At 35.4% G+C, this 27,040-nt stretch overlaps 3 protein-coding genes across 6 annotated transcripts; 2 read left to right on the forward strand and 1 right to left on the reverse strand.

Moving 5' to 3' along the window:
• Positions 1 to 558: 558 nt before the first annotated feature.
• On the forward strand, positions 559 to 9,081 carry LOC124439470 (translation initiation factor eIF-2B subunit beta-like). Its single transcript, XM_046989699.1, has 17 exons — positions 559 to 717; positions 1,097 to 1,183; positions 1,568 to 1,626; positions 2,204 to 2,233; positions 2,315 to 2,345; positions 2,505 to 2,553; positions 2,638 to 2,697; positions 3,396 to 3,445; positions 3,869 to 3,965; positions 4,962 to 5,021; positions 5,188 to 5,283; positions 6,061 to 6,098; positions 6,397 to 6,457; positions 6,947 to 7,006; positions 7,131 to 7,182; positions 7,847 to 7,931; positions 8,759 to 9,081. The coding sequence occupies exons 1-17, from the start codon at positions 647 to 649 to the stop codon at positions 8,829 to 8,831; spliced, it is 1,059 nt and encodes a 352-aa protein (XP_046845655.1). The 5' UTR covers positions 559 to 646; the 3' UTR covers positions 8,832 to 9,081.
• A 1,434-nt stretch (positions 9,082 to 10,515) lies between these two features.
• On the reverse strand, positions 10,516 to 16,567 carry LOC124439456 (doublesex and mab-3 related transcription factor 3, truncated-like). 2 transcript variants are annotated; one of them, XM_046989684.1, is made up of 4 exons: positions 16,079 to 16,567; positions 15,271 to 15,399; positions 14,566 to 14,661; positions 10,516 to 11,299 (listed from the first exon to the last, which is right to left on the reverse strand). In XM_046989684.1, exons 1-4 carry the CDS (start codon positions 16,443 to 16,445, stop codon positions 10,671 to 10,673), a joined length of 1,221 nt encoding a protein of 406 aa, XP_046845640.1. In that variant the 5' UTR covers positions 16,446 to 16,567; the 3' UTR covers positions 10,516 to 10,670. The 2 variants fall into 2 exon arrangements, with proteins under 2 accessions (XP_046845640.1, XP_046845645.1); XM_046989689.1 differs by lacking the exon at positions 14,566 to 14,661.
• Positions 16,568 to 22,314: 5,747 nt separating this feature from the next.
• LOC124442700 (ras-like protein rasD) lies at positions 22,315 to 26,213 on the forward strand. 3 transcript variants are annotated; one of them, XM_046993200.1, is made up of 7 exons: positions 22,315 to 22,437; positions 22,949 to 23,098; positions 23,220 to 23,238; positions 24,451 to 24,470; positions 25,277 to 25,501; positions 25,569 to 25,658; positions 25,907 to 26,213. In XM_046993200.1, exons 2-7 carry the CDS (start codon positions 23,015 to 23,017, stop codon positions 26,033 to 26,035), a joined length of 567 nt encoding a protein of 188 aa, XP_046849156.1. In that variant the 5' UTR covers positions 22,315 to 22,437; positions 22,949 to 23,014; the 3' UTR covers positions 26,036 to 26,213. The 3 variants fall into 3 exon arrangements, with proteins under 3 accessions (XP_046849156.1, XP_046849161.1, XP_046849150.1); XM_046993205.1 differs by lacking the exon at positions 22,315 to 22,437 and adding an exon at positions 22,519 to 22,854; XM_046993194.1 differs by lacking the exon at positions 22,315 to 22,437 and adding an exon at positions 22,520 to 22,803.
• The last annotated feature ends 827 nt before the right edge of the window (positions 26,214 to 27,040 follow it).

Raw genomic sequence — 27,040 nt, forward strand, 5'->3', positions numbered from 1 at the left:
ATTGTTGCTAAGGCGTACACGCGTTAAGTTATGGAAAATGTTGTTTTTATTTAAACTTTCTTAACTGTAAACACATGAAAAAGTTAGATTACTATAAGGTTGCAAACCAAAGGTACCTTTCTTGCTATAAGTTTCGTCACATTTCGTATGGTTCGTCGTTTACGTTTCATTCCATTTTGCAAGACATACAACATCCCGAGCAACACACAGCCCTTTATTTCTGAGGAAGGAGAAGGAACATAGTTATGTACATAATTTTAGTTTTTGAAAATAGCGGGCAAAAACTTTATTATGATTAAATGAAGTACCATCATCTACAAACAATGGTGTGTGTAAAATTGTAAAATCGTGTTATTTTTCGCTTCGCCAATATGCTCTCAAACTGTGGTGGCATTTTTTTTTGAAAAATGATAACTACTATAATATCTACATTATCCGCTGGAAGGAGTAAAATCACTCCAAACGCATGACACTTGACAGTTCTGAAGAAAAACGCTTACGAAAATGGTCTTCCACGAGGACGTGTTTCGTTTAATGTTAAATGAAGTAATGAGTTAGTCATCAAACTCAAAGATGGCTGACTGAATTTGTAAATACTAAATATAATTGTATTGAAATTGATAAATCTACTTTGGAGTTTGGAAGTATGCCTCAAACTGCGACTGACGGAGATATTAGTGAAGTTGTTGATTCCTTTACTTCTTTTTTAAAACAAGGGTAAAAGCATTGAGAAACTCACTCTTTCAAATTGAATGAAACGTGCCCGACTGCCACTATACGCTAGAGTCGCAAGACTACCACTACGTTTGTCTTTATTTACTTTAAACACCTCTATTATTTGCTAATTAGGATAGAATACTTTTACTGTATTGATAATTTCATTTGAATTAAAGTGATTGATCAATCAAGGTTACCAGAGTTAAAGTTCATGCAATAAAAATTAATGCCCAACATAAAGTTTTAATTAGAGCCATAGAAATAGACCAAAAGCTGTAAAATTGACTCTAATTGAAACTTTATGTTGGGCATTAATTTTTATTATACGAATTTGATTTCCGCTTGGCAAGTCAACTATTTTAAAGTTCATGCTTTTTAGAAAACTCCGAAATTCATATGATGTTACTTATCAAACAGCTCAAGTTTTGAGAAAGATTGTTGCCCACAAGAAATGGAGCACAGCTGGGTATTGATATTCTTTTGATTGAACAATTATATCCCACTTGAAATTTTTATTTCACTTATCACTAATCATATCAACTGTCTTAGAATATGTTCAGGTTGACCATTTGATGGTATTTTAACACATATGCTATGAATTGTGGAGTAAACAAGCTTCATTTGCTTGAAAACTTGAACATTTTACAAAAAGATGTGTCATACAATGTCTTTTTTTAGCACATTCTCTTTTATTTTTTGAATGAATAATGTCAATATACGTAGTTTCTATACAGTGATGACACATAAAATGAAAGTATTTAGACATATATTTATTAGTACATACATGTTTATCTTATTTATGTATCGTTTGTCTTTTAAAAAAGATTTTCATTATTGTTGGCTGTTTAAGGGAATTGATGGAAGCTGTAAAATTGGTTGGACAGCAAATGATCAGTTCACAACCAATAGGTGCGGTTTTGCTTTCTTTCTGCTTGATTTCATGTTCAACCAGTCTTTTAGTTTATCAATGCAGTTTTACAAAATGATCTTCATCATTTTGCTTTTGCATTTATAACATAATGCAAACCTATATATGTATTGTATTTTCAATGGAATATTACTTATATGCTATTGTCTTTGGCTACTCAAACATTCACATGATGCAGTTGTATTCACTTTTCCCTCAAATAATGAAGGGTGATTTTACACTAGGTACATACATACTGACAATTGGCCTGCTCAAAGCATTTTGTCAGACCTCCAGCTAACATTCAAATCATTGTCACATTATGTATGTGTACTGTGAACAATGAAACTAAAGCATATTGTGCAACTTTGAATGTTTATTCTTGCTAAAACAAGCTTCTGTCATTATGCCATAAAACAATACTTTGTTAAGTTTTCATCTTTGTTGTCTATGATGAAGAAAAATGTGCAGTTTGAAATTTCGTAAAGAAATAACTAACTGCAGAAACCTTCGGCTTCCGTTGTTGAATGTATGTTTTTAGTCGTACAATATCTTTGAATAAATTATTTTATATTCTAGAGGCAACTGTTGGAAACATTGTTAGAAGAGGTATTATGAAACAGTATTAGATCGCTATGCACATTTTTGTACAAAGTTATTCATCTTTGAATGAAGACGATTTTATTGTAGTTCTGAAAATCATACGCGAAGAACATACAGGGTACGTAAGGCACTATCAAATACCATTACTTATACATTCTACTTGAAATAAACTATCTTTGATAAGAAACATGTCATTCTAAAGATGCTAGCCTAGTTGGATAATGTTTGCAGCTAAACAATATGGCTTCATGTATGAATCGTTCTTCCGCATGTTTAGAGACAGTGGAAGTCAATCTGAAGACGGCAATACGGAGGAATCGCTTCATGTATGTTTTAAATCTATGTACGTATAGTGACGTAGCCTTCGCGATCCCCCTGGGCTTCAACCGTTCGTGCTAATATTTTTTCAGAAACTGTTATTAGCTCAAAAAGGATCTGAAGATTTTAGCAGACCGAGTCATAACTTGAGGGTATAGTATGTCTTTGTTCATCAGTAGCGTAATTAATAAACGTGTGTATGATTATTAATTATTGTATAATTATTAATTAGTGTATGATTATTAATTAGTGTCAATCTTACGAGAGTGACGCCAAATAAGATAAAATGTTCATGCAGTCGCTGTAACTCCTCTTACACATAATCCTAAGAAGTCTTCTATCGCGTTACAAATCTATAGGAACTCAAACGATATATAAGGAGAGATGTTTTTGAATAATAACAAAACTACCGAAAAAAGAAACTGAAAACAGTATTGTCATTTTTTGTGTGATTGTTTCAAAATGATTTTTAAATATTAAAAGATGTTCTTGGTCAAGAGTAAGACTCATTTTTTTAGGCTTCCATGTTGCGTTTCTTGCATGGCAACCAAATTGGCTACGCATCTTACTCGTTAGCTTTTGGCCAAGCTGTTTCAATTTCGTTTGTTTAGCTCCAAATGAGATTGCCATTGCAGATATTTAATGAGTACATTGTGGTGTAGACAGTGGGTGTAGAGATATATTGCATTAATTCCAATTTACACCTGTATGTGCTTATTACAAAAAATGGCCTGTTTCACGAACTCTTACACTCTCATTGAAACCATTTAATAATGCTAAAATCTATTTAGCAATACTCTATTTCTTTACAAATTTACCCCAGAACCTGATCAAAGCTTTCCGTTTTTAGTTCACGGTTATTGATTCTGTGAATGAATTGATCACAGAAATTGAATCCAGGTTAGCCATAGTATTTCTTTTTGTGTGTTGTGACTTGCATGAAGTATGAAGTCGTCTTTGTTGTTTTGAATGATATTTATTGGTCAAAACTACTAAAACGTTTACTCGCTTGAAATTCCTTTCGCCCTTATCATAAGTGGAATTAGATCTAAATGAAACTTGCAGAGTTTACTTAGGCTAAATAGCTATACTTCGAAACTTTTTACTTCATATAAATCCCATCATGCTTTGATACTTGCCGGTGCTCCTCATTAAGCAGTTTAGTGTCCATATTGTGTTTTGAAACAGAGCTTTTTACTGTGATGTTGGCTAAAATGGACATCAACATTTCCAATATAATTGCTTGCAATTTTTGGTTTGCTGTACGTGTATGAATGATTGACTGATGAAATTGTCTTATTATATCATGGTGGTTTGTTGTAGTGCTTATAACATCAGCAGCCAAGCTCTTGAACATATTCATTCAAACGAGATAATAATGACCGTTGGAAAGTCAAATACAGTTCAAGGATTTTTAAAGGTTTGTTAAATTCATGCTTTTTCTCCCTTCGTGGTTCTTTGGCTTTATGATTTTAATCTATGCAGTTATATCAAATGCTCCTTCTGTATAAATGCTCATTTTTATTAGTTTGTTAGTGTTCCCTAGCTGGTTTCTATATCGAAATTCCGTATTCTCATACCGTTATTTCGCCAATGAAAGTGCATCAAAACCTTGTATGTTCTGATCTCAATGAGAATTAATTTGATCGTAAAATGTTTTGTCATTCTTTCAAAGTATCCGTTCAATAGACATTATACAAGTAAACAATGACGTAGCCAGCCTGTAAGTATGTTCATGCTATGTATATTTTTCAACACTAGCATTATTCATTTCTTTGGAAATCCGTTATTTTTACAGTGATTAAACACCAAAAAAATTACATGGATGAACATAGTTTTGGGCTCGCTACGCCACCTAAAGTAATACAATATGCAAACTTGTCTATCGCATATGTTCAAACAGTGCTCATGTACGAAAGAAATTCTCTCACTTTACGTAGCTATACAGTTTACTCAGACACCATGATATTTTTATTTGTGCTTCTCTACTGCATGCTTTCTATTCATAAGTTGAACGGAAACTAAGAGACACCATGGCTATTTTTTGTTGCCTACGTACTGCTTGTATAAAATATTTTTCATGTTTCCGAGTTCTTTCCAAAAACCTGAACATGGTTACCTTCAATCTGCAACTCCCTCTCCAATCTACAGCCCCCTCTCCAATCTACAACAACCCTCAACAGATGTTTTTGAGTAGGTTTTTTGAGTGGTTTCTCCACGTTTTTGGAGTAGTTGTAGAAAATGGTTCAAATTTCTTTAAAGTTTCCAATAGAGGAACAACCTTTTGTCGACAGAACGATTCTTGAGATTGTGCAGCACCCGGTCAGCCTTTTCTCCCCGATTTTGACTCTCCTGAATAGTAATAAGTATTGACTCTTCTTTATGCAGTTGTGATTTATTCAAGAATATCTTTTAGAATGCTGGACGTAAAAGAAAATTTAGTGTTATTGTAGCAGAAGGAGCTCCATTTTTCAAGGTGTGTTTCACGACTCTCTCCTTTTACCACGTTTCACTAATGATTTACTTACAGTAATTGTTTTTATTATATATTTTTCATGTAAAATTTGTTTATTAGTCAGTGTCACTAATGATTTACTTAAATGTTCTTATTGTTCATTTTTATGTAATGATTTATTATTCAGGGTCACGAGTTGGCAAAAAACTTGGCCGAAGTTGGAATTGAAACAACAGTCATCAATGACTCTGCTGTTTTTGCCATTATGTCCAGAGTGAACAAAGTAAGTTAATAAATAATTTCCGTGACGGTTGCCATTTTGTACTTTGTTGAGGTGTACGAGACTATCGAAGTTTTTACGGTCTCAATTTATATTCGTCACTCCCACCAGCTTCTAAGAGTCCATTAGCAGTCTTCAATCGGTGTATTTAAATAACAGTGGTGCAGGTTTTACTGTTGCACAAAATATATAAGACGTCGTTAGGTTTTTTGATGTCAGCGACTGAGTTGAATATCTGTGTTGTGATCATTCCATGATCATAGCACTAGTATTTAACCTAACTACGTTTATAACTTGATGTATATGGTTAATCTAAACATTTGAAAAACTATTTTATGCTGACAATATGTATCTATGAACGTGGGTGTGCGAGCCAGCATTCTTTATGAGTCGGTCGGTACATTTTTAATCTTAAATGATCTAATTTACACAATTTTCCAACGATTAATGCCTTTCTGCCCTTCTCTGCTGCGCCCCACTCCATCCCCCGTGTAAAACGCTCATCTTCGTGAAATATAGCGAGCATGCTGTCCATAATGAGAAGTTGTTCAAAAATGTCGTAAAAACTATGATTTTACGACAAACGACTTCTCGTGCAAAAAAAAATAAAAATTTGTTAGTCCTAACATCAAGCAGCAAACGTGTTTGTCTTGCAACCTGAAATGACGTTCCACATGTTTATATTCTTCCAAAGGGCCCAATCGTGCATTATTGAGTCATATCAACCGTGATTTTAAAAAGTTATATGATAATCATTTCTGCATTCTATTATGTCTATAGGTCATTATTGGTGCTCATGCTGTCATGGCGGATGGAGGGTAAGATTACTATTTAGTCAAATCTATATAAAGCTATTTCTATAATTGTTCGACGGTGTTTAAAATGACTATTTTCGAGAGCGGAGTACTTTGTTAAGAGCACCTTCTTGTCCTTTTTCCTTTTCTATCTTTATTCTGGCTTGTCCTCAGTTGTATCCATTTATTCTTTTCTTTTCAAAAGATATTAGTCTTTTAATGACATTCACGTGACTGTGTCGAGGTGTTACAATCAACTGCTCTTATTGCTATGGCAAGCGAAGTTCTTGTAAAATGCAATTGTATTTTTCATGTTGTGTAGATTACGTGCTGTCAATGGTACTTTGCCGGTTGCCTTAGCTGCAAAACATCATTCAGTACCGGTAGGTGAAGTGGGAAAGTTCGTCATTCAGTTTATCATAATTCTAGGTTTATGAGTGGCAACTATTCGGGATATGCGTGTTTATATGCTCTAAAGATTTGAGTAAATGTGTTGAACCGTAATATATCTATATTGCAACTGCTTACATTCATTCACAGCTAGTTTCATGAAAGAATGTGTGTCAACCTAGATGCTTTGCGCGTTAATCACAGCGTGGCGGCCATTTTGTGGGTCGAGAAAATGGCGAATTTTGTTATTGTAGTCCATGCAACTTTGACAAACGATAATAATTTATGTAAAATAGAGTTTTTAATCGATGTTTTTTGTCAACTTTTAAGATATTTTCGACGACATGATGACGAAATTCAATTCAGTGTGCCGCAAGCTCAAAAACTAACGATGTAAACATAAACAAAAGCGCGCAATGCATCTTGGTTGATACACATTCTTTAACACTTTTTTAATTGATCCTCAATATTGAATATTTAAGCTTCTCGTGTGTGCAGCAATGTACAAGTTGACGCCACAGTATGTTGTCTCCTATGATCAGGTATGCATCATGGAATTGCTTTGTTTGGTCACTTGAATCACACTCTCCTTTTGGAATGTTTTTTTTATATTTAGAACTTTGTGGTATTTATGCATATTGTGAACCGTTTCTTTCACATTAATAGGACAGTCAAAACAAGTTGCTATCTCCGCACAACATTATCAGTTTCTCTGAAGGTTAGTTCAACATGGAGTAGAACTATTTTGAGCTAGCTATCACAGCGGAAGGGAGCAGTCAAAGTGAAATTTTCTTTACTTTTATTTGATGAAAACAATATATTCTCGATTGATAAAGATAAATTTCTCCACCATAGTCAAAATGTTTTTTTAACCAGTGTAGTGAAATTTTTTACAAAACAAAAATCTTCCAAATTAGCTAGATAATATTTTCACTAAAATTGCAAGGAACTTTTGAAATAGTCTGTCTATCGCACTGTTTATCAAGATCTAGTTTCATTTTAAATGTTCTGGTCATGAAAAATAGCTGCATTTTCGTTACATCAACAATTTAACTAACTTCTTAAAAAGGCACAACTTTGATATGTAATCACCAGTTACGTATGTGCAAGCAGCATGTTTTTCAACTCAGAAACAGCGAAATTTCAAATTCTTATACCTAGTATCTGCAACTTCTATGATATATTTTTCAATTGTCTCAATTCCGAAGGATACTTTCCGCGTGAGTTACGCAATTATAAAGTATTTCCATTTTATCAATTATACAATCAATTGTTAACTATACAGTCCGGCTGGGCCAGTTGGTACTTGGTAACATAGCTAAAATCTTAATACGGCTAAAAAGTTTTGCTCTCTCATGTTGGTTTTGTTTCTATGTCCGTAGGTGAAATCATTGCCAAAGTCCATGTGGAAAATCCTGTGTTCGACTATGTTCCTCCTGACCTAGTAAACCTCTTCATTTCTAACATGTAGGTTTTGTGTTTTGCTATTTGTATTATGTTTTCATTGAAGATAACTTTCAAAATCATAGTGTATCTTGTAAAACAGTATATTCAATCACTTTTCATTCTGAAGATATGTAGTTTATGTCATGGACGCTTTGTACAACTTTTGACGTCACATTGCATAATGAGAATTTGAAATAGCTGGTATATTTGCTTATACATGTATGTTACTTCAACTGAGCAGAATTCCCTTAAAGGTGAAGAATTGTATTAGAAATTGCTTGATGATTTCAACCCATAGTAGTCAGAAAACGAAAGGTTGTGTAAAACTTCGTAGCTTCTTATTATACAAAAGGACGTAAAAAGTTGTGTTTGGCGGACATAACAAAAACGATACAATATCTCGAGAATGAAAAGAGATACGCGTAAGCTGTTTAGAATCTGTGAATCACAGAAAGTGCACTGTCATTTTCAAAGTCGCGTTGAATGAAAATTTATCTTGAATAGTAAAATTTTAAAAATCGTATGTCCTTTAACTAACAAATGCTTTTGTTGCTTTGCGAAAACGGAAGATGTTCGTTTCATCAGACTTTTTATGTGTACATTTTGTACATCGCTAATGACGTGTAAAATGTATCGGGTTGCATGGGAAACAAGCGTAACTAAACTAGTTCAAGATATGGGTGTGAGATTCAATATTTAAACGTGTCTTTGACTTTGACCATGTTCAGAACTTTTTGTTTAATGCCCATTTAAGTTTTGGGGAAGTTGTTGAAGCTAACCAGCCTTTTGGACTTTGAGTGCTCTTGTGAAGAAAGAATGACTACGAATTTATGTTGCTTGATTTTTAGAGGCGGAAATGCGCCATCGTATGTGTATCGATTATTGACTGACGTTTACCATCCAAATGATACTGATCTCTAACTTCAATGACTCCAACACGAAGATCAAGGTATTTTGTTAAAAGTAACTGCAGTTTCCGAGACTTTGCTGGTTGTTTCTCACGCTGTACATGCGAAGCTGTCAAACGTGAACATGTACAAGGAACTACGGACGAAGATACTGATCACACGGAGTAAAATTAATTTTGTTATGACATTGAGCTAAAATGAGGGACTTTACCTTAAAGTATAGTTTTCAAATTATATAATACAATATATATTCCGTTCAGTCACCAAAGTGTATAGTTTTAAACCATGAGCAAAAACGTGAACATGCGTGGCAATGTGTAGGTAGAATATGTGTTTCATTCGCTTTCTAAGCGACTGTATAGTTTCTTCACTATAGTTTCTTCACTAAAAAGAGGATTCTCTATAATGCACACAAAAATATTCAATGCATTTCATATATGTATAGAAGAAGACACCTTTGTCGATAAGCGTGTGTCGTGTAGTTAAATTGCAGAGTGGGACTGCAAATGCTTACGTGTAACGCGTGGTCCTCAACTTCGATTTTCTCGAAGTAGCAGAGTGGGACTGCTTATGCTTACGTGTAACGCGTGGTCATCAACTACGATTTTCTCGAAGTAGCAGAGTGGGACTGCTAATGCTTACGTGTAACGCGTGGTCCTCAACTTCGATTTTCTCGAAGAAGCAGAGTGGGACTGCTTATGCTTGCGTGTAACGCGTGGTCCTCAACTACGATTTTCTCGAAGTAGCAGAGTGGGACTGCTAATGCTTACGTGTAACGCGTGGTCCTCAACTACGATTTTCTCGAAGAAGCAGAGTGGGACTGCTAATGCTTACGTGTAACGCGTGGTCCTCAACTGCGATTTTCTCGAAGAAGCAGAGTGGGACTGCTAATGCTTACGTGTAACGCGTGGTCCTCAACTGCGATTTTCTCGAAGAAGCAGAGTGGGACTGCTAATGCTTACGTGTAACGCGTGGTCCTCAACTACGATTTTCTCGAAGAAGCAGAGTGGGACTGCTAATGCTTGCGTGTAACGCGTGGTCCTCAACTACGATTTTCTCGAAGAAGCAGAGTGGGACTGCTAATGCTTACGTGTAACGCGTGGTCCTCAACTACGATTTTCTCGAAGAAGCAGAGTGGGACTGCTAATGCTTGCGTGTAACGCGTGGTCCTCAACTACGATTTTCTCGACACCGTAGCTTTGGCCCTATATTTTTTACATATTTCAAGCAAGCTGCGAATAATATTTGGTCTCCCATACCATATATTACAGAATTGAGGCTTAAATACCCCTATTGTAGGGGATTTCCCCTACGAGAGGCAGCACTGGAGGTTGGCCATGCTTCTAGCAATGATTGAAAGTCACTTTTTGTAGTTGATTGTGAACGTGTTTGATTTGTATTAATCCGCAACAACGTTATTGAAGTTTCATGAAGTTTCTGTCTTGTCAGAGAACGATTTTTTGTTATAGTTGTTTTCATCATTATGATTAGAAAAATGGAATAAATTATTTTTTATATTTTTCTCTCTCACTTTATTTAGCTCTCGTTTCAACTCTTTGTTGAAATTCTTGTCGTCCGATGTAATAAAGATAATAGTTCTTTTGCTTTAGAAAGTACATTACTAGGAAAAAAATGAACCCACGAATAATTTGAAGACTGAACAATCCCTTCAATGTTTAAACTCGCAAACTTCCAACTAATTAACTTTACATTTTTATTGTTGAGATATTTAATATTTACAAAACAGTTGTATTTTATTATAACCTATAATGTATCCTTTTTCAAATATAACCTTTGTCATTTTTTTCTGGCATTTTCGACTGCAGAAACATGATCAATCGAGTGTTGAACTTTATTGATTGTCATTTTTTTCTTCGTCGCTCTTTTTTGGAGGGACTGGACTGCTGAATGTGGATGACGTGCGTGGCACGTGGTTATTGGAATCCATGGTGTATGGCTGTATCCTCGAACCTGCGGAATCTTCTTGGTATTTAGGACGCAAACTGAACGGTGGGGCAAGGGGAAGTTGATATTTCGGATAGACTCCAAAAGGAGAAAACGGGCTTGGGAACCCGGGGAAATACGCTTCATGTCTTGGAAAATTGAAAGGGCTAGCGTCTTGAGAAAAATCTCGATTTTGAAAGACTGGCGAATTAAAGTAGTTGATTGTATCTGGTTTGTACTTATAAAGTATTTGATCGATAGCTTGGATGATATCTCCACGGCAAGCCTGCAACACCAGCTGTAGGACATTGGCCTTCATCTTTGGAAATATTTGTAAGAGCAGTTCTGTGTTCGATAACCTGTGGCTTATCGGAAAGCCTTGAAGTGCTGGCATCGGAGCTGCGACTGGCGTTCGGTTGAAGATGTCATAGTCGTAAATTCGTCGCTTCTTTACGCCATGGGAGCTCTCGCTTCGATATGAAATGTCTTGAGGTCGATCATCGTGCGTAACATTCGCCATAATTCGGCGTTTTAAATCTAACAAAAGAGAAAATTTCATTGAAGTGAAGCACAGTTGTTGATTCATTTATTCACTGTTTTGTTATGGCCTTGATATAAGCTTGTGTGTGTGTGTGGGTTCACCGTTAATATTATATATCTGTTTTCCTAAAGTGGAAAAGATTTTGGTTAAATTTATCGGTCAGTAAGCGATATGTACTTTGTGAGACAAGAATTATTTCACTGTCACCCTTAACAAAAACCATGAAACTCGAAATACTAAAATAAAAAACTAAAATAAATACTATACTTATACTAAACTAATACTAAACTCACATTACTAAAATCATCTATGCGCTTGTATTTACATCGCTATGATCGCGACGTTTTATTTTACGTGATCGATACACTCGAAGCTTTCACGCAGAACTAACTTCCTATGCAGTCCTATTGCATGGCATCTGTTTGCACACGCCGCACCCAGATATTAACCTCAAAATACATTCAGCCTCTTAAATTTTAATTTCAAACGAGACCGATAACTTTTCGAATTAGAGTTTACTTGAAATATGATGCTTGCACTCGAAACAGCAGCTGGCATTATTGTCTTGACGTAGAAAAACTATCAACTGCCATTTGACGTTGTAATTGCACTAAACATGTAATTGTCGATACTTGTATTTTATATTGCAGTTGCATAGGCGTCATTGAAATAGGATACTTGTTTACTCTCGGCCTTAATTGAGAACGCATCCAGCCGTTTGTGTAGGCCGAGAGTCATTTTTACCAAAAACAAAAATCAACGCTTAAATCGAGATTGCATTTAACATACGCGCGCCTATTCCCTTGCATCATCTGATAATGATCCTAAAACGCCCTCTCCATTATTTAAGATCGTAACGCGGTGCCTTCAAAATCGCTTCGAATAATAACGTTTGTAATCGCAAACTCGAGTTTTCATTGCGATACAATCAAAATAATAGGGATGGCTTGAAAAACAAAAAATAATTGTTTCTTTATCGACGCATCAAAGGTGGGGAATCCATCGCACGACTAACCGTGCGGCAAAAACAATCCTAGGATTAATATAGTACTATGATAATATTTTTGAAAAAGAGCTGCGCGATAGATAGCTGGATGTAAATTTTTCGCGAGCTTTGCTTTTTTATTGTCATAGAAATCTACGTTTGGCGATCAATTTCAGCAATTCAGTAAATGTTAACGTTCTTTAACTATACAGTAGATTAGATAACGTACAAAATGCACTATACAAATATGTTTTTATCAAGAAAATTCATGTTTGCCCATTTAGTTTCCAAGCACATGTGCTATATTATGTATATTAACATTTTAATGTGTACTATTTCGTAGTGATGTTTGTCTTGAAGTTTAAAATAGATTTTCGTCATGAATTTTATAGGCAAAATATTTAGGTATATTGAGAATACATAAGGAATGGAAAATAGAGTACATTTTGTGCTTAATTTGATGCAGGGGAATGAAAGTAGGGAAGGAAGGATTATTTTTCTCGAGTTTTCTTGAGGTTATTCTGGAGTTCTATCATTATATATTGATGCAAAGAGCCTGTTCAAGTCGAGGGTCGCATAAATGCACGCACTTTGTCTGATAGTGCTGCTACCCTCTAATTTGTGAAACAATTTGCAACATGGCCGCTACGACAACCGGTCATTCATGATAGCTTCATAGAATGTGGCAACTACTAGCTACGTTTGTATTAGTTTGCATAAGTGATAAAATCGCAGTCATTTGCCTGTTGGAAATTGCAAAGCATAAGTATTGTGCGCATGCAGAGTGAATAAACAACAGATATTTTGTGGTTTGTTGCATTACTTTTTTATGGACAGACCATGCGTTTTTACACGACGTGGGCTAGGTCTTCTTAACTGAATGAGACCGCAATTGTTTTAATTTGCCCTGTGTAAAAAAGAACTGCTTGCAGTTCATATTGACTGCTGAGCTTGAAACCCAAACTTTGGCCAACAACACTTAATTATTAAAAAGGAGTTGATGAAAAAAGGTCATCAATAAACGCAAGGTGCATGTTGTAACTTCAATTAAAAATAACATCGTTGAAAATAACGCATCGCGTGGAAGAATAAAAACTTATTTCAATCCATTGAAATAACAGCAGCAGTCGCTACTTTTCTGTAATGTTTGAGTCACATGTGATAAAGAAAACCGAACACTTACAAGAACAGTTTTCTAGTTTTATGTATGTGACTGACACTTATAGCTACTGACTGCAGTAAATCATAGCAAGCGTATTCGTTTATGCGTTAAAGAAAGATAATTTAAAACATATGAAGCCAAACTAATACTCAATTTGTAGAACCTCTTCCCTAATCGATAAATGGCTTTGAGAAATGGGTAGAAAGCTATTGCTACAAATACGAGAAAAAAGATGCGTTTTAGAGCTTTTTGGTACAGTCACATGTGTGTTTAAACTCCATTCGTAAAACAACTATTTAGCTACACCCCACCTTGTTCATCCTCCTTATATAAAACGTCGATTCCCTCGTTTATAATACGTTTCATGAAAGTTTGGCTTCACGAAAGAACTTTGCTATAGTGGGTGGCAGCAATGTGCAGGATGTTTTTGATACATATGACACAGAAATTGTATATTAGAGTACGTGTAGGAATTTTTCATTGACTCTTTAGAGTCTACTGAGCGCGCGAACGTAATTGGGATGCTACGGAATCGTTGTGAAGGACAGTAAGAAAACAAAAAGATAGTAGGGCTGTTTTTTCCAAACAACTATTGTATTTGTTGTCCCAGTTTATGTGCTAAAAACAAACAAGTCGTAAATTCTTCTAGTCGGTCGAATATAGGTGATGAGCATGTTTCCTAGACGAAAATTTGATCCTTGAAAGAAAAGCGAATCGATCGATACTTGTTGATAGTGGACGCCGTTATGCGAGGCAAATATATCTTTTAGCGAACTATTTGGTGGCAACATTTTGTTTAGCTGACATGCTGTGAAAAATGATAAGCCAGTGCAACTGCATTTCGTCTGTAGCTATATTGTTAGCTATGTGGCTACTTCTAAAGTTTTTTCAATTCATATTTTCGTATCTATGGTGTAGTGACTAAAACTAAACCTGTTTGCGACGAAGTAAATTTAGAGCAGAAAAGAAGTAGTATTTCGCATTGTTATTGATGTGAAATTTTATACCGAGCCGAATATAATTTCACAGTGAATTCAAATTCACAATTTACGGTGTTTATGAGTAAGTGTCGAGCATGCCGTCTATCAAAGACTTATATAACAGTAAACTCAAACCGTGAAATGGAGCGGCGCCATTGGTAAAGGGTCGAAACGCTGAACAAGTACACCCTGTTGGGCACATGGCACGGTTGAAGTAGATTGATCCTGGGACTGTAAAAACAAAAAAGTACGATGTTTTGAATTTTTCTCTCGACTATATCGATAAAATCACTATAAACAGCCTGAATGTAGTCATGTAAATATATTTTTTTTACAATATAGTAAGATGCGCACTAATTATATTGTTACGCGAAGAGAAATAACTATCGATATTTTCACTTAATTATACACTGCCTTAGCGTGACGTCGTTTGAGTCCAACTGGGTCTAAATTGATTTGGGTATAATATATTTTTAAGTGCATTTTATCTATGCAAACAAGCTTTGTATTGTTTAATAATGTACTTTCACCTGCCTCTTCGAAGGTTTCATGTTTAGATTTCCAAAGAATGACGCTGACTTTTATTGCTGATTAAGTATTGATATCCCAAAAACACAGACAAAAAAAATATCCCGTTTATTTCGCGTGTTATATTATCGATCGCCTTTTACCTAATAGCACACTGGAGAGTATATGACATTCTTTTGAATGTCGTAACGCAAAATGTCAAACCTTAAGGTACCCGAAGCAAAAGATAAGATAGGTGTTTCATGTTGTAATCTTTGTATATTTCGGACGCGATTTTGATCAAGAGATATAGCTACACTTACTCTAACTTACCTTGCCTGCCGTATTCTGACGGTATTGTATCGCTTGAGTTTGAGGTTGCATCATTCAAATCGTTCGTCGTTTTATTGGGAGAATGTCTGCTCTCCCCAGGCGAACGTGTCTCGCGTTTCACTTGAATATCTAAAAATAAAAAATTTTTACATGTCACTAAAGTCATTTCTTTTCAACAAAAATGGCGGAATTTATTATTTCGATGTTTATTTAACAGAGACACGTTGTTGTCATAAAACGGCCTCGTTTCGTACAGTTAAACTGAAGAAAATTGCAAATAATTTAACAAAAATGTTTTCGTATTTCTTCTTCTACACAAAAAGTGTCTTCAATATAGCTACAATGTTTTAGTCCATTGAAGAATAATTCAGAAATTTTCTTTGCATGAGAATCGTGAGAAAAACACAATCGTAGTGTCTCAATTGATTCACTCACCACGACACTATAGTGTTTTTTTGATAGAATTGATAGTCAAATTGTCGCAAAAAACCCAGATGATGAGCCAGTGGCTTTACAAATTTTCATGAAAGTAGAAAAGCGGAAATTGGAGTGAAATCATTTTCTATCAATTTAAGGTGCAGATATTGTTTTTAGCTAATAGTCAATATCGCATTAAAATGGCTTCAAGAAGTCATTGAGATTGTAATTTTGTTGCAAATTTAAATACAAGTCCTCTTGCATATCACAAAATTTATTTCTCCCTTACAGTTCGAACTGCAAACAAAAATATCAATTGAGTTAACTTGTATATTACATAGCAAATATTTTTTCTACTGACATTTTCGCAGTTCGTAATTGATGTAGCTACCTCCATTTTTCGGGCTGGATATTCCATTCTTTTCTTGGTTTTTCTCCATAATTGCTGGACTTGTGGCTGTAGACGAGTGGTCTTCAGTTTTCTCCTCTTGCCTTGCAAGAGCCGTAAATAAGTCGCCCGGTGGTAAAGGATTGCGAAGCTCTTGCATTTGTTGACGTCGCAACGCAACTTGAGCAGCAAGTACTCGTTGTCGTTCGGCAATCAGCATGCACTTTGGGCATAGACAGTCTCTCCAGCGACAAAATCCTTTGTGACCCTTTAGAATAGAGTCGAAACCATGATTTCTGCATCGCGCGCATTTCGGTGTTCTCTTTCTTTCCTGGTGGTTGCTACCTTGCGCTTCAACGTTCGAGCTCATGATTGCAAGTGATCAAGTCAGATCCTGTGAAAGTCGGCAGCGCGTGTGACGCGGCAGGACAGATATGTAACTGAGTTAAGAATGATACTACCGTATAAAAGTTTTTCTTTTTTAACTGTTGCACTCCCGCAGCACTTTTTGCTGCCCAATAGTGTTTCGCCCGCTATTATTTTGGAATCAATTCGCCTCTCTCATTGGTCGATTTCAATTGACATGATCAATGGTTTAATTGGACGAGTAACAATGAGACATGGTATAACGAGGCTCTCATTCGCTGATTCGTGTTGTCCAACCAGGGCACCTGTACTAAACATCGGCGAACAGGTGCAATTTTGTGAAGTTTCCACAACACACAAAAAACAAATATGCTTTCGCAACTAATTCATATTTTCATTCCATTAATGTTGACAGTTATATTCAGGATATAAATGCATCGATGGAAAACAGTTTGTGCATTAATAAGAAAGCGTCTGTGGCTGTGCGCTGCCTACTATGATATAAATTGCATTTGAAAGAACTGCAATTGCACAACTCTTTAACGCAAATGTTACTTAGACGGACATGGTATAGTGTTGTGTTTCACAAGCGAACTTATATTTGGCCACAAATTGATATATACGTATTTATCTAAGAAACAGTTTCTCATTGTTTTCTGAAATTGTAAGAGTAAACTGCGCATGTTATAATTTCCTTCAATAACCACGCTTTATTTATTTGTATTGACAACATACTATATGTTTTTTACTTAGACTAAGAAGCGGCAAATCTTTTGAGAACGTCCGACGTAGCAACATAACACTCAAAAACCGGTTTTAAAGGTTTGTGTTATTACGGAAAACGTTTCGTGATAATTAATTTGCAACTTTCCAGTTTGGAGAATTGTGTGCAAAAATTTTCTACTACGAGCAACAAATTTGCGATTATGAAAACGCACATTTTTGTTTATTTAAGCAGTAACGGCTATTACAAAGCATCGACACTTATTAATTTGTCCTAATTCTCGAGGGAAGTTAAGTGAAGCTCGTTAGTCTTTAGATATTCCAATAAACACTTTGTAATGGACTTTAAACATTCTCGTGTTTCACAAACTATTCAATACACTTCCATCAAATTATCAATAAAATTGCAACTGTTCTTTGGGAGCATGGAACGGAAGCTATTGATCATGTTTAACTCGAGACAGAAACACGACTGTATGATATCACTAGGCGCAGGTGCCGTATTAAGAAACAGTATTATGCCTTTGAGTGAGCAGTTCATCTGTTCGGTATTATTGTGTGATATCAAAATGAACAATCTTCAATAAGTGGACGGAATAAAGATCGCGTTCAAAACTTTAATTGAAGCAAAGTTCGGCGTAGATAGAAGGTGGAACGAATGCACGGTTTTGTTATCAAAAAATTCATTGTATTTTGTGCTGGGAGATGAATAATGTATAGCCTAGTAAAAAGGATGTCTTTATTACATGCTGTTAACCTCAGCCAGCACTGACTTTATTAAGTATGATTAACACTGTAGGGATATTTTATATTTATAATGATATATACATTTAATATATTTATTATTCATATCATGAAAAAAGCACCTGATACTATCGTTGCTTTGAACACCACAAACACTATCATAATATTCAATGTTGCTGAAATAAACATTTATATCTTGTATCAAGAAAATTGTTTCGTGCAACACGAAAATTATTGCAGGCAATCACCTAAACTGCGCATAGAGAAACAGCATGAATTTGTCAAAAAACAAATCGACGGCTTTGTTTCTGTTTGCTACATAATGTCACAATTAACTGAAAATGGCTACATCGAAACGAAATCGAACTCATTAGACGTTAATTAAAGGAAATAGAACAGATGAATCTCTTGACGCGTCCTCGCAATTTTCCTTAATAGGAAGCGATGGAGTGCAACGTCAACTCGTTAGATCATTCGAATGATATCACGCCGGATAACATGCAATTGGAATTTTATATGATTGTGGCAACACTAAAGTAGTGTATTGTAGCTCTAGAGGGCTTTATAGCATACGCAACGAGTGTACGAGACAGTAAACTCGTTCTTGTTTTAGTTGTTGCTTGAAAACCCTTTTCGAACAAAACCTGACTTGAAATCAGTGAAAAAATAGATTGGAAACTTTTGTATTGTTTTGCTTGTTTTCGCCCAATGCACGCGATGTAATGTCTCGGAAACCAAGATTAATTATCACTCTCCTGAAGCATGCGGTCATGAACTCAGACTTCGCATTTACGATCGATTTCCTCGTTCATTCCACGAACGTTTTTCGAGAAATTTTGTGCGTACGAAGCATTCACACATTATGCGGTTTAATCAATTTGAAAAGTCTCAATTGACTCTTCGTTAAAATGTAAATTTCGACTTTTTAAAATGACATTCTAAGTGCACATCTAGCTAGCTACTTCACCAATGACTACAACTTTTTTCAAAAAAATATGTCATGTATGAATAGTTTCCATCCAGAAGCTTGAAATGACGGCAAAACAAACATCCTATAATCGTTTGACGTTCAAACCAAACAACGCCCACGGTTGTAGCAGTCATGTAAAATGAGGGACCATGGCGTTCTTTGGTATAGGAGTAGTTTTTGTGTCGACGTGTACACGCTACTAAATGATCTCAGTTCATAGTAGCAATAGTTACATTCAAGTAAACGGACAGTGAACAAAAAATCAATCGCTTGTTATAAAGAATCCTTGCCCTTAGTCTTACGTTATGTCTAAAGCCGCTCGAGCGATTTTCGTTACAGCATGAAGACGTATTTTGTATTTTGATTACCCCGTACTTTATGCGCAAAATAGCACTTGCTCTTTCTCTTACAAGAATTTTGCTCTTTTCTTGTGTACGTTAATATGCGTGTCAATCAATTTTTGATGAAAATGCGATGAATTGTGATGTAATGGAAATTTATCAAAGTTTGATATTGTCGCGCAGTTGATGTATACATACATGTATATATATTTGGAAACTGTCGGTGCAGATGTAAATACGGGTCAATAACGGGCGGCTACATTTATTGAAGTGAAATGAAATTAAATTACGAGCTCGTTAAAACGTCACCGCAAGCAGCTGAACTGGGCACTTCAAAAAAATCATTATTAAAAAATCATTATTACAACATTTGAAAAATATCGATTATTACAAGGCAGTTAGCTATGTGACAAAACAGAAAAGGCTATAATTATTCCTCACGGAAATTTGAGTTTTTTGACTGCCCGCATGACTTCATGGATTTTGTGAACTATACACATTAAAATAGTTGTATAAGATATTTATTTTAATTTGCGCATATGTTATTTGCAAGTCGTTATTTTGTTTTGTCAAATGCACAAATTAGAATATTATAAAGCTTGTAGCTAGGATGACATTTCAATGCGTTTAAGTGTCTTACTAAGATAAATGGGTTTTCCGATTGAATGAATCAGACAATAACGTTGAAATTAAAGCAGAAATTATTCGCTCTTTAGATTTATCATTTCTATAGCCGTATCATTGAAATGTCATACCCATCATAACCCCTGATCATATAACGATCCTTAAAATGAGAAGACTAATTTGTTTCAGGTATGACGATGAAAATGTGTTCTAGCGTTTCGTGTTCATGCTCTCGAAACAAACACATCCTTAATTGAGCTAGAGTAATCTATGCTGCACTGCATGGCTTTGGGATTTTAAGATAAGGCAATTGTCTGATTATATTTTTGAATATCTTCTCTTGCACCCGAATTATTTGCTTTCGATCATTAGTTCTTTGTGAAATGTTTATTGACTTTTTCTTTAGACATTTTTTCGTTTTCTAATACCATGCAAGCGATCTTTTTTAGCTAAGGCACAGGGAAAAGAGGTGCTTGTGATTGCGAGATTGCCATCTTCTAAATAATAAATCTGAGCTCTCGCTGCGTGATGCACATTTTGCGCTCATGTAGAATCAGACCGATGATCGATGGTTGCAACCGTTATGTAAGACAGTAAAAATAAAAAATGAAAGTCGTAGCTAGAAAAAACGTACTCAAAATTGACATATTGAAAATTTACCTTCACCATTTGCCTCCTTTCAATAATATTTACAAGCCCCATTTAAGTTTGACAAAACATCACGCTAAGGTTTAAGATTCAAATGCCTTTGAATTTTATCGACCAACTATTTAAATGAAATAAACACCCACAAAAAGAAGCTCATAGGCACTGGCGAAGCTAGCCTTCAAGTTTGGTCGTATTACGTAAATATCTCGAGGTTCAGTCACTGTAAAAACAATAAATTTCTAAAAAAATTATCGAGAATGACTTGAAATTTACATAGCACTACCAAACTCGCATGCAGGCTGACTCTCTAAGTAATTCTAGGTAATTTATTATAAGCTGTCAAAGAAGAATCTCAGTCAGCCTCTAACATGCCATTGTCCTGTTTTCATAAATTAATGCAGTTACACTACAAACTGCTTTTCAATACGACGGTTACAAACAAAAAATGTTGCTGAATACGGTTAGCGTTCGCTTTATATACTAGTGTGAAACTTAGTATACTACTCTTCAATGGTAATTTTAAAATTGAGTATTTTTGAGTTCAAGAGACGATACGCTTTTTCCTTCGAGCACGAGCGAGTCGGTATGTCCTCATTCTTCACAAGACTGTAAGTCTAATTAGTAGATAACGTAAGTTTTCTTTAATTGTAAATACTTCAAACGACAATTTTTAATATTTGTAATACTTATACGTTTTTCATTCGGAGTGGTGCTACCGAGGCTGCACGTTTTTTAAGTAATAAACTATTTATCTATCTATCCATCTATGTAGTATTGTGCTGAATTGTCTGGAATTCATTTATTCAGAACATTTGCAACATTATTTGTTGGGGGAACTTTCTTTTTGTGTTGCGTTTATAATGCACATAAAATAATACAATATTGCATTATCCGTACGTGCAAAGTACTAAACAGTTTTGACGCAAAAAATAAATAAGTCAATGCGCAACAGTTACAAGTGGAGTGCTGGCATGAGAAGAGGGGCAGTGGGGCCATGCTGTTGATTTTTGGAAAGCGCAACCATGAACGAGGCGTTGATTTTGGAATTTGGGTTTGAAAATGCACTTGAAGTCATTTCAATAATTAGTAGTAATAGTAGCATTATTTCACCCCCCCCCCCAAAAAAAAGTTCAGGAAATGGTATCATACAGTTTCTTAATTTAAAAATTTTGCTAAGGAGCATGCCCCCGGACCTTCATAGCATCACTCACACCTACGGCGCTCGAGCTTTCGGTCCTCGTTTCGATAGAGTTATACTTCGGGGGCGTATATTTTTCCGAGCACGTCACTGACAGTTGACATGGTTGCAAACTTTTTGATTGTCTCTAGCAGTAACAGTCCAGGTTTGTGAAAAATATATGTTAGTTGTTAATAGGTCATGCCAAATACGTTCTTAACAATGCCATTCTTTTTGAATTTTAACGATTGATATCTGACCAGTCAATGGTGTGTTGTAATGTATTTTTCCGAGTAACATTATAGATCCACCTCTGCGCGTGCAAGCATAGAGCAGTAAAAGCTAACATGTACTCTTTCTAGCATGGAGTAATTAAAGTTAGGCCACGATACCTAGAATGGATTCAGTACAAGTAACATCGCTATTAAATATTATCTTTTCTCTAAAATTGTTAAGTTTTATTTTACGCCTTTCTTTTGCTTATTCGGGAGAAGATATGTAGGCTTTATTTTGGGGGAAAAGAAAGATAGTTTTATTTATTTTTCTACAAATTTAATTCATTTCGCGCAAAAAAGCGTTTGGAGATTCTCTTTGTTCTGATTGGTCAAGACCGGCTTGTTATGTCACTTATGTGGTTCTTTCGAGACTTCGAGTCGAGGAGCGTAGAAATTTCACTGTAATACGAAAATATCTTATGAATGCTTGTTGTTTCAAGTATTTCTAATGAGCTTCGAGGAGTTTATTTTGAATTTACAGAACACAATAGAAGGTGAGATGCACGTGAGTAGGAGGACGTAATTCATCTAAGCCTTTATTTTTCACATATGTAAATGAGGTTAAAGCGATGTTCTTTTGTCCTTGAGACCTTGTTGTTGTCAACAACATCGAAAAACTGTCAAAAACTGCAACTATGTGAGACCTGTTGACAAAGTGTTGATTTTTTATCATGCAAATCATACGTATCCGTCAAGTGTGCTTGATAATTTTGTTTTTTGTTTTTGAAATGAGTACAAATTTTACGCAAGTTCACCTGACGTCCGCAGTCCATTTAATGAAATTTATGAATGGTGGAGATGAGCAGTTGACTTGCACGGTCCTGGCTTGACTGTCGGGCTATATTGATTGCACAACACAAGTAATTGATTTGATTCAAGGACTTCAATTGCTTATATTAACGTCTGCCGAGGTTTAGTGTAAATCTTGGCCAGTCAAAACCATCGCTTTCGTGAATATCTTCAGACGATGTTCGTCCATTTCTGAAATTGCTTTTCCTTTTCTAGACAGTGTGGTTTGGAAATTTACGAACTTGATAATTCATACGAAGAAGGCTAGATGTGAAGAGTCCAATGCTACGATTGTGTGTCACAGGAAGAGGTGGCGTGGGAAAAAGTTCTCTTACCATAAGATATTTAAGGGATGAGTTTACCGAGGTATATGTATGGCTCTTTTGCTGAACGAGTTATGACTCTGTTGTTGAACGATGTACTATTAATAACTGCTGCATCGGTTGAATTTCCACCAGAAATACTGATTACATTCATTCCTTTTTAGTACTACGATCCGACAATTGGTAAGTGAGAGTCTCGTAAGTTTACTTCCATTATTTATTGGCTTGCAACCAAGCATTGTTATAGTGACCTTTAGAAATTAACCTTTAGTTTTCATCTCGATGTACTATGCAATCTAATTTTTTTCATTTTTATCAATTGTAATAACAATACATTTCTCATGATTTGAAATTTACATAGCTCAACCAAACTTGAAAGCTGGTTGTGCCACAGGATGTCAAATTACACATGTTTGATACATACTAGCACTTAAGTTTTTCTTCTACTGGGACACCACTTTTAACTTTTTAAGTAAAAAGTATTCATACTAATGCACCTAGCATAGTGATCAGACATTCGACATGAGATATCCTGTAGTAAACAATGTTGCTTGACCTTATTTGCTGGTGCCTTAAAATAGCATTGGAAAATATTCTTTTGCATAAGTCAACTTGCAAGCCCAGAATCCAACTACATAGCCATATGTTCTATGGCTAATACAAATTGTGCTTGATACTTGAACATGCTTGGGAAATTTGTTTGTGTTTGTCTTGCCATTTATGTTTTTTTATCAACTTGCTGAAAATTTACATATAATTGCCAATGAGCAATGGCACCACTCCCGCATCTTTTGCAGAGCCCTTCTCTTCAAAGCCCATTATAAATTCTTTGCCATTTGTGCTTTAACTACTGTATTTATTTAATGACAGTACATTGATCTGTCTGTCTTTCATACGTACATACATGTGTAATTACATACTTCCAAATAATTTCAGTCCTAAAATTTCAAGATATAGATATGTATTATTGTGTCTAAATGTGGCTAAATCTGGTCATGATAATACTTAGTTGATAACACGGCTGAGCTGTGTAAACTTACCAATATAAAACAATGGTTGTAAGAAACTGTGGTTGCCTTTTTTTTCTAAGTAGCATTATTTTCTTGAATACACATGTTAAATTCATACTTATTGTGTCAAGGGGTATGCAAGTTTCAAACAGCTTTTGTTTTGAATTTTCAAAATGTTGGACTAATTATCATAAACTTTGTCACAATCTTAAATGCAAGTTCAGCATCTGTCGATCAAAATCGTGGGGGAATATGATTTTCATTCCATTTTGCCTCCACCCATTGCAATAAAATATATGTACATATTGCTATTATTGTGGCATATGTCTTCATCCCATATGGCATGCGCTTGATTGATCAACCTTACTTTATTGCTTTATTATAGAGGAGACATATCAAAAAGAGGTATTGTATGTCTTTATATTTTACAATTATTTTGAATATGGATTGAACTTATATAACTAAATATCACCTATATATATCTGGTAATTGCTCCATTTAGCTGTGTAGTTGTCTGGTATTATCTCCACTTAGTTTTCTGGTATCACCTCCACTTAGTTGTCTGGTATTACCTCGACTTAGTTGTCTGGTATTACCTCAACTTATTTGTCTGGTATTACCTTCACTTATTTGTCTCGTATTACCTTCACTTAGTTTTCTGGTATTACCTTCACTTAGTTGTCTGATATTACCTCTACTTATTTGTCTGGTATTACCTTCACTTATTTGTCTGGTATTACCTCTACTTATTTGTCTGGTATTACCTTCACTTATTTGTCTGGTATTACCTCCATTGTATTACCTTCCTTATTTGTCTTCCTCCACTTAGTTTACCTTCACTTATTTGTCTGGTATTACCTCCACTTAGTTGTTTGGTATTACCTCCACTTAGTTTTCTGGCATTACCTCCAATTTTTTGTCTGGTATACACCTCCACTTATTTGTCTGGTATTACCTCCAATTTTTTGTCTGGTATTACCTACACTTAGTTTTCTGGCATTACCTTCCCTTTGCTTTGTAGTATGTTGTAACATTCTACGTACATCCAGTTTCCTTGTCTTGATTTCCTCAGCAATGGTTTAGAATATTCAATATTCATTGTGTTTTGTTTGTGTATCCCTATCAGACTTTAGTTGATGCTGTCAATTGGTAAGCTGTCCAAGTATCTCTACTCTGTTACCTAATTATGCAACGATTTCTTTTTTATGTAGATTGAGTACGCTGGTCGTTTTTATGACATCGAAATAGTTGATACGGCCGGCCAGGAAGAGTTCTTCTCGTTTCGCGATTCGTCTCTTGCTAGCGGAGACGCCTTTTTGATATTGTTTGCCATCAACTCCCGAGCCAGCTGGCTTGAAATGAAAGGATTGCATGGAAAAATTATTGAAGATAAAGAAAAGCAAAGTATCCCTATTATTATTGTTGGCAATAAACGGGTGAGAATCGCAAGCGCGAAAAATGATCCATTTTTGTTGATAAATTTGACGTTACTCTTGTATTTAGGACTTGGAGAACGAGCGGGAAGTGGATAATGAAGAAATCAGAGAATATTGTGGCTCGATTTCGACTCCCTACATTGAAACGTCTGCTAAAGTAGGTATTTTGGCGTTCGTTATTTGCTTGTCAAAGATTGCTGTGCTCGTCTTCCGGGCGGTGTCAGCCCAGCCCCCTATCCCATTGTTGTTTTATTTCTTCGTCGTATTGTTATTTTGATTTCTTTATGCTGGTTTTGGTCTCGTGGCTTATGGCCCCTGCCCGTAACAAAAAATCAACCTGGGTTGGCTTCTACTTCTAAAAATACTATTCATAAGATACTCATACTATCTCCTGTCTTTTTTTAGACGGGCTTAAATGTTCAAGAAGCTTTTAAACTTATATACGGACAAATCCACAAGTTGAAGGCCCGTATGCTTGAGAAATCTTTAAACCAAAAGACTAAGAGAAAGAGACGGAAATGCAACATTATTTGATGAAACCAACTTGATATAGAACTATGTACGTGCTATCGTTCAGTGATTTCAGAATTTTACAATGTTGTATCTTATTCAGACTTCTAACTATGTGGTATGTCGGCTGTGAACTTTTTAAATTATTACGAATATGAGAGACAGCGTTTATGTAATTCATTGAATACAATTCATTTTTTAATATTTTTTTTATTTTATATTCGATTTTGAGAACTTGACTTTATAGAACGTGTTGTATTTTTGAGTAGTGCGTATGGCCCAAAATCTTCTGATATTCGGTCTCGGCAGTTGCTCGGTCCACAAGGCTCAGTTCTGTTATGTAAGATTTAGAACGTCATTTCTTTGAAAATCTATTGTTTCTCGAAGAGTAAGAAATGAAATACTTGCAAAACAACAATTGGAGTATATCAAATGATTAAAAAGCGCTCGAGATTAAAAGGTTACCCTTACGTATCATCCTTTCACTAAATACTATATGCAACTAGCACGAAAAGGCTTGCTAGGTCACTGCTTCTTGGTACATAACATTCGCATACCATTTGAGTAGTGGTAGAAATGGCCTGATTGTAATGGGTCTTTTTTTGTTAACCGTTTTTCTTCACTTTTCTTCGAAGTTGTATTGAGCGGGGTTGTGGTGGGGGCGACACCTCGTTTTTAAAAAATCATTAGTAAATATTTAATGGTCGAATACCAATATATACGTAGCTACTTTTATATTACTTAAAACACATTCTTCGACGCACTCTCTGGTAGAGTGCATAGATGCGGGGTTTATCAGTCTGAGGTGTGATGTTCGAAGCCTTCAAGGGTCTGTTGTTGTTGGGCATGGAGTGTTGAGCATTAGACTTGCAATGAACGAAAGTCGGAACGGTCAGGTTTCTGAGGTTAGTCAGAATCTTGCAAAGTTAAAGCAACTACTGGCTGTACACAAAGTGTGCAAAGGACATTTCTCTTGCTGAGTTTTTCGGGAATGGAATGCGACACTTAGTATAATTTCAGAAAAAAAAC

The sequence above is a fragment of the Xenia sp. Carnegie-2017 genome, unplaced genomic scaffold, assembly GCF_021976095.1.
Source record: "Xenia sp. Carnegie-2017 unplaced genomic scaffold, XeniaSp_v1 HiC_scaffold_1, whole genome shotgun sequence".
NCBI lineage: Eukaryota > Metazoa > Cnidaria > Anthozoa > Malacalcyonacea > Xeniidae > Xenia > Xenia sp. Carnegie-2017.